At 45.1% G+C, this 7,505-nt stretch overlaps 1 protein-coding gene across 2 annotated transcripts in view; it reads left to right on the top strand.

The window, feature by feature from the left end:
- The window catches only part of TTBK1 (tau tubulin kinase 1), a 45,235-nt gene extending 39,870 nt beyond the window's left edge, over positions 1–5,365 (top strand). For both annotated transcript variants that reach the window (XM_075267285.1, XM_075267287.1), the window contains 2 exons: positions 1,411–2,900; positions 3,884–5,365. In XM_075267285.1, coding sequence (XP_075123386.1) covers positions 1,411–2,900; positions 3,884–4,307 — 1,914 coding nt within the window. In that variant the 3' untranslated portion in view covers positions 4,308–5,365. The remainder of the gene's footprint in view (positions 1–1,410; positions 2,901–3,883) is intronic.
- The last annotated feature ends 2,140 nt before the right edge of the window (positions 5,366–7,505 follow it).

Here is a 7,505-nt window from a genome sequence, read left to right on the forward strand (position 1 = left end):
TGATTCCCATTCACTCATCCAAAACTAATTCATACATTGATCTTTCATACAGGAACCATTCATATGGAACTCATTCATACATGGAAGGGTTGAGGGGGCAGAGGGCAGCACAAAGTATTGGGAGGCTGACCTCATTAGAACAGTAGCAATGCCCTTCTTGCTCCAAAGAGCTAATTTACAAGGAGAAAACATTATTCAGGTGACACTAACCTATCTATCTGCAGGGCTGGGTGATATGCTGGTTCTGATGATGATAACCTATCTATCTGCAGGGCTGGGGAGATATGCTGGTTCTGGTGACAGTAACCTATCTATCTGCAGGGCTGGGGGGATATGCTGGTTCTGGTGACACTAACCTATCTATCTGCAGGGCTGGGGTGATATGCTGGTTCTGGTGACAGTAACCTATCTATCTGCAGGGCTGGGGTGATATGCTGGTTCTGGTGACAGTAACCTATCTATCTGCAGGGCTGGGGTGATATGCTGGTTCTGGTGACAGTAACCTATCTATCTGCAGGGCTGGGGTGATATGCTGGTTCTGGTGACAGTAACCTATCTATCTGCAGGGCTGGGGGGATATGCTGGTTCTGGTGACACTAACCTATCTATCTGCAGGGCTGGGGTGATATGCTGGTACTAGTGACACTAACCTATCTATCTGCAGGGCTGGGGTGATATGCTGGTTCTGGTGACAGTAACCTATCTATCTGCAGGGCTGGGGTGATATGCTGGGTCTGGTGACAGTAACCTATCTATCTGCAGGGCTGGGGTGATATGCTGGTTCTGGTGACAGTAACCTATCTATCTGCAGGGCTGGGGTGATATGCTGGTTCTGGTGACAGTAACCTATCTATCTGCAGGGCTGGGTGATATTCTGGTTCTGATGACAGTAACCTATCTATCTGCAGGGCTGGGGTGATATGCTGGTTCTGGTGACAGTTACCTATCTATCTGCAGGGCGGGGTGATATGCTGAGTTATCCCTTTAATGGACAATCCTTGGTACTTATTGATACTATTTCGTGGTACAAGCCACGTTATTGCTTTTTATTGTGTGTTTGTGTGATAGTATTAACTGCAGGGTGTAACATATTATGTTACGGATATTCTGGACTCTTAAGCTGACTGTACGTCCGAGATCATTTTTAGATGGACAACCATTTATGGGTCTTTCCCCCAATGGTAATATAAGGATTGGGCCACTGGATTGTAAATACCTGCATTATCCCCAAAATATTTCCTTGGATGCTTGTATAAACTGAACATCATACATCAGCACTGGTAGGTACAGAAGTACTGTATATACTTATGCACACCCACTACATACATAAAATATATACACACCCACTACATACATACAGAATACGCCATGTTCCTGTAATGTCTGGTATTTCTGTATTTCCTTACACAGGTCCTCAACCTAAAGCACTTTGAAATTAATGGAATGCCCAAGGTGGTGCCTTTAAGTTTGTCTTACCAAGATTTTAAGAAAGACATCTCAGATAGCAAAGAATTGCTACGTGTCCCGCACAGGATGAAGAAGGTGGACTTTTCCAGTGTGGTCCTGCCAGCCATGCATGCCCCAGAACCTCACATCATCATCAATGGCAGATGTCCACGTGAGGAAGAAACAGAGGAGGAGACAGAGGAAGAAGAGGCTGAGTTTTTGGGGGAGGACATAGATCTTCACAGTGGATCCAGCAGTGATGTAAGTCAGAAGAGTACAGAGAGGAGTCAGGAAGGGGCTCCTTCTACATTACTGGCAGATGACCAGAAGGATTCCCGAGGAAGAGCCTCCACCGCGGAGAATGACCTAGAACTAGAGGAAGGCTCAAAGACCTTAGTGCTGTTTTCTCCTGGAGACATGAAGAAGTCGCCAGTTACTCATGAACTCATGCCAGACCTTGACCTGGGGACGCTAGCTGCATTGACGCCTCAAGGAGAGAAGCCCCAACCTACGGGCAGTCAGTTGGATGTGTCTGAACCAGGTACTTTATCTTCCATACTTAAATCAGAACCAAAACCACCTTGCATCGCTGCTGCCACTGCTACCGCCTCCTCCCCCTTTACCAAAGTCGAACGCACATTTGTTCACATTGCTGAAAAGACACACTTAAATGTTATGTCTTCCACTGGGCAGCTGATGAGATTGGAGGAGCATCCAGTCCCGGGACAGTTTGATGAGGCAATTATTGAAGAAACCGAGGAGGGTGATGTGCAGAGACAGAAGGGCGCTATTACCTCGGCAGTGGAAATGGTTGACATTGACCTCTATGTACCATCAGCAAGTCATGTGGAAGTGGCAGAAGATTATCAGCCGGATCCACATGCAGCTAATGGAGTAAGCAAATCTGAAGAGCAGCTGGAGAAAGACAGTATGAATGAAGACACCGAGCAGGAAAAGATTGTGCTTTCCACCGATCGCCTTAATGAAACCGGCACCAGCAAAGCTCTGACCAAGGCTGCTGGGGTACGCTTTAGAAGTCGCATCCCTGTATTCTTGTCAGAAGAGGACACAGGTTCAGATAGGTCTATGTCCAGCTCGGCCAAAGAGAGGTTCCAAAAGAGAACAAAGCAACTGGATCTAGCTCGCCTGGTAATGGAGAAAAGGCAGATCCGACTACAGCGTCTGGCCTCAGCAGGTTCATCTTCTGCTTCATCTAGTGAAGATCGGAGAAGAACATCTGAGACATTGTCTACAACAGGTTCTGAAGAAGACACACATGAGCTGGATGACACTGTCCCTAGAAAAGCTGGCAAAGAGAAACCACTGTGCATGAGAAAGGAAGAGTATACGAAAAGCAGAATCCCACGTCCTATCACACCAGTAAAGGATCTGCGGCTAATGGGTCCACCTTGCCCGAGTGTCAGCAAACTGAAAGAATCCACCACGACCCTAAGGTAAGATTATTAAGTAAGACCTATTAGATTGTAGATTTCCCTCTGATGGTCCCTCAGACCTGTAGGTTTCATCCTGCTCCTATGGTAAGTAACAACCTTAGTCCTGTTCTCATTATAGGTGCCATATCCAATGACCATACCCAATGAGTGTTTATCTCCAGCCATAGTTTTGTACTTAATATAGGCATCATATCCAATGATGGTTCATCTCCAACATTTGTTGTGCTCCTGTGATAGGTAACATACTTAATGATTCATCTGCAGCCCTAGTCCTGTTCTGCTCCCATGATTGGCATCATACTCAATGATGGCTCTTCTCAATCCCTAGTCCTGCTCCCATGATTGGCATCATACTCAATGATGGTTCTTCTCAATCCCTAGTCCTGCTCCCATGATTGGCATCATACTCAATGATGGTTCTTCTCAATCCCTAGTCCTGCTCCCATGATTGGTATCATACTCAATGATGGTTCTTCTCAATCCCTAGTCCTGCTCTCATGATTGGTATCATATCCAATGATGATTCTTCTCAATCCCTAGTCCTGCTCCCATGATTGGTATCATACTCAATTACGGTTCTTCTCGAGCTTCAGTTCTGTTCCCATTCTAGGTATAAAACCCAATTACTGTTTATCCCAAGCTTTCCTCCTACACTTACGATAGGACCATATCCAGTTAATGTTGATCTCCAGCCTTAGTTGTGCTCCCATAGTAGACCTCATAGCCAATGGCTGTTCATCTCCAGCCTGTCCTGTACCAAAGATAAACTCTCATTTGTAATGGTATTTAACTCTAAACTTCACCCATCATGGGTACTGTACCCAATGATTGTTCGTCTTCACCTTAGTCCTCTACTCATAGCTGGTATCATATCCAGTGACCATCTCCAACCTAGCTATGCAAATAGAAAAATATTTCCATATTGTCTATGTTGTTGCTATTCCTGGCCTACTTTTCACCTCCATTTCTTTTGACCTATATAGGTACCAACCTCCACGGGCAGCTATTGCTGGCACTACTGGGCTTTCCCCTGACCAAAAGCCTAAATCCCTACATATGAGGCTTCCCCCTCTTTCCAGTCCAATCCCTTCTAGGACCAATGTACGAAGGGTCAGTCGTGGACCACCGAAGAGTCCAGTGGTCCAAGTGCGAACACTCAGTGCATCTCCACGAAGTCAATCTCTCTCCAGAACAGAAAGTCCATCTCCATCCCGGCAGAGAAGACCAGTTACTACAACTTCCCGTGCACAACCCACTCCCAAATTTCAGCCACGAGCCCAGGTTCCTGGCGAGTGCCCGGCAACTCCTGCTGTTGCAAGAAAGGGACAAAGACTGAAGGTGCAAGTGCCGAATCTGGCAACCAAAGCAAAGCAGGGAACAAGTGATGGGAGAAGCAATGGCAGATAATGTCCCCTCGGTGCAGGGCCCATACTAGCCTCACTCCAGCTCAGTTAGGGGAACATTGCTCTTCATTCAACCTGTGCTACGCAATATTTGCAGTTCTAGATGAGGACTGTCCAATGGAAGCAGAGCTCTGCTGATCACATAGGAATCATTTTATTTTCACATCCCACATCTCTCGCGAAGACTGAGAATTTCCAAACTACAACAATATTCTGAAGGACTACAAATGACCAGCCCATATTCACTGTGTGGAACTGCTGACCGAGGCTACAGGAGCAACCAACACGAGAGTGATGATGAACACAAGGTCGGAGCAGCCACGTCTCTGCTTCTCGCTCTCCTAGGTCCGTCAGTAGACTGTTAGCACTGTATAACTACAGCCGCCAGCATACACTAATCATATACTGTATATGTATATAGTATGTGTTAATGCTATGCATACGTACAACAGAGAGCCTTCCAGGGATTTGACCCCTTGACCCAGGGATATCTCAGAATTTTTGTCCAAGACACAGGGCTCACTAATAAATTGTCTCTGCCTATGAGCCCTCAGCCTATGAGACGTTTGCTAGGATTCGTGACGAAGGTGCGGAATAATAATAATAATGTTGAGTACAAGGGCTGAGCACAGACAGGGCACTCCTAGGTGACACCATTACACATAGCTGTGTCCACCACATGCACTTGCTGTTCTTTTTTTTATTTGGGGCACCTCAATATACCACAGTGCAGCACAAAGTGACGATGAGTCCAGGTTGTAGGTTTGTACGTTCCCCAGTTCTTGAAAAAAGAAGATCTTGGACTGAGTGAAGGTCACACTGGATCAGAGGACTTGTCCAAAACTGTTTACACACCGCAACCAGATTGTAACAGTCCCCATGTATGCCAGTCTGAACCCACACGCATGTCACGGGAATGGTGGCAGACACATGGAGGACCGAAGGTCTGTTCTCCCCACAAGCTTTATAGACTCTGGGGAAGAGCGGCAGTACATAACGCTTCTTATTACATTATGACATCCCATTATATCATGAAATAAAGCCTGCTATAAAATGGCTGAACTTCTTATTTTAGATGCAGGTTCCATCATTGTGAATAAGTTGGATGTGTGTGAATGGTGTGACCAGTGGTGGAAACCATCGGTAATGGCACAAGTACTAGAATTGGTAATAGTGTCAATAGTAGCACCAGGGGTAGAGTCAGTGGTAAGTCAAGCATTGGAAATAGCAGTAGAATCTGGTGGCATCAGTAATAGGATCAGCATCGGAATAAGTGGCGGCATCGAGAGTGGAGTGGATAGGATCAGTGGTGGAATAAGTGGTGGCATCGAGAGTAGAGCGGATAGGATCAGTGGTGGAATAAGTGGTGGCATCGAGAGTGGAACAGATAGGATCATTGGTGGAATAAGTGGTGGCATCGAGAGTGGAGCGGATAGAATAAGTGGTGGCATCGGTAGAGGAACGGATAGGATCAGTGGTGGAATGAATAGCGGTATCAGTTAAGACTCTTGATGTTATTACTGGTAGGATAAGTGGTAGGATTAGTATTGGCATCAGCAGAAGGATCACTGGTGGAAGGACTGGTAGGATTTTTGTTGGTACCAGTAGTGGAATTGGTAGAGTCAATGGTCGCATCCCTAAGAGTAAGTGGTGGCATCAAGTCTTCAGAACTAGGCTATTCACTAAGCATATACTAACACCACGAGGTTGGATGGGAGACGACTCGTACCCTGCATTCTGCTCCACATTGACACGTAACTCCCCCCAGGGTCACATAATATAAGAAATGGTAGTTCTATAATATATGCTGGGACTGGCAGGACATAGACATGAGATTTGTAATATAGATGCATGTGCCATCATGTGTAGGTGACGTCCAGTTGTTCATCATCAGGTGTTATGGATTACGTCTGTTGACGCTGTGCCAAACTTATTGTTTTTATTGAATAAGCATGAGATGTGTCAATGTCACATCACTAGAGGTGTATGCAAAGCTATGACATCACTAGGACTGTATGAAAGGATATGACATCACTAGGACTGTATGAAAGGATATGACATCACTAGAGGTGTGTGCAAGGCTATGACATTACTAGAGGTGTGTGTAAGGCTATGACATCACTAGGACTGTATGCAAGGATATGACATCACTAGAGGTGTGTGCAAGGATAAGACATCAGTGGGGTGAATGATGGCATAAAACATATCAGGAGAGACATGAAGAACTTGATTGCCATATTCTAAAGGGAAGAAGGGAAAGGGGGACGTGATCGATTCATTTATACAGGAGGGAAGAAACTAAATAAAGAGGCATAATCTGTAATTCAATGGGAGGAAGACCAGAAGAAACGTCAGCAAATTACATGACAAAGTAGAAGAAACGTCTTACAGATGTGGTTGGAGAATCTACAGTAAGTGAATGTGGACCTAAGATTAAAAAAAAATAAAGTGATACAGGGACAGACTAGAAGAATCATGTGCTAGAGGGACCGTATACTCTCCTCCTGCTGTCTGTCATCTGTGCTCCCTAGAGGTATGTGCAAGGAACAAGACATCTAGAACTGTGCAAGGAGCGAGACATCTTTAGGTGTATGGAAATAAGACATCACAGAGGTAAGCATGCAGACTGAAACATTACTAGAGGAGAGTTCAAGGTTGGTCTATCCATAGTCTCCATTCATAAATGATCCATATCACTATATATAAGAAGATGTACCGTATAACTTATACCAGCTGTACATATAGAATTATATACAGGAGATACCCAGGTTATACCGGCTGTACATATAGAATTATATACAGGAGATACCCAGGTTATACTGGCATGATCTATATCACTATATACAGGATTTTTATAACTACAAATACAATTTATGGATTTAATAATCTGAGTAGAGTTAAGGACACCAGGCAATCTGTAGTTATAGTCTTGGGTGGTTTGGGGGTCCAGATTTGGCAGTCCAGTGGGCATCTGCCCTATCTTCTATCCCCCGAAGCTTTTCTTGCTGGCTGGTGGCCTTAGCTCTAGTTCACCCTCCAGTCAGTTCAGACCTAGAGGCCACATTTCCATTAGCAGCACTAACAAGATAAGCAGATAATCCGATCTCATCAATGTGACATTAATTCTGCTTCTCACAATGTCCTCATTCATGGTACCAGCAACTCTCCTCACACACACTGCAGGGCCCTCCAAGGTTTAATG

This window comes from Leptodactylus fuscus, chromosome 3 (assembly GCF_031893055.1).
Source record: "Leptodactylus fuscus isolate aLepFus1 chromosome 3, aLepFus1.hap2, whole genome shotgun sequence".
In the NCBI taxonomy this organism is placed as follows: Eukaryota; Metazoa; Chordata; class Amphibia; order Anura; family Leptodactylidae; genus Leptodactylus; species Leptodactylus fuscus.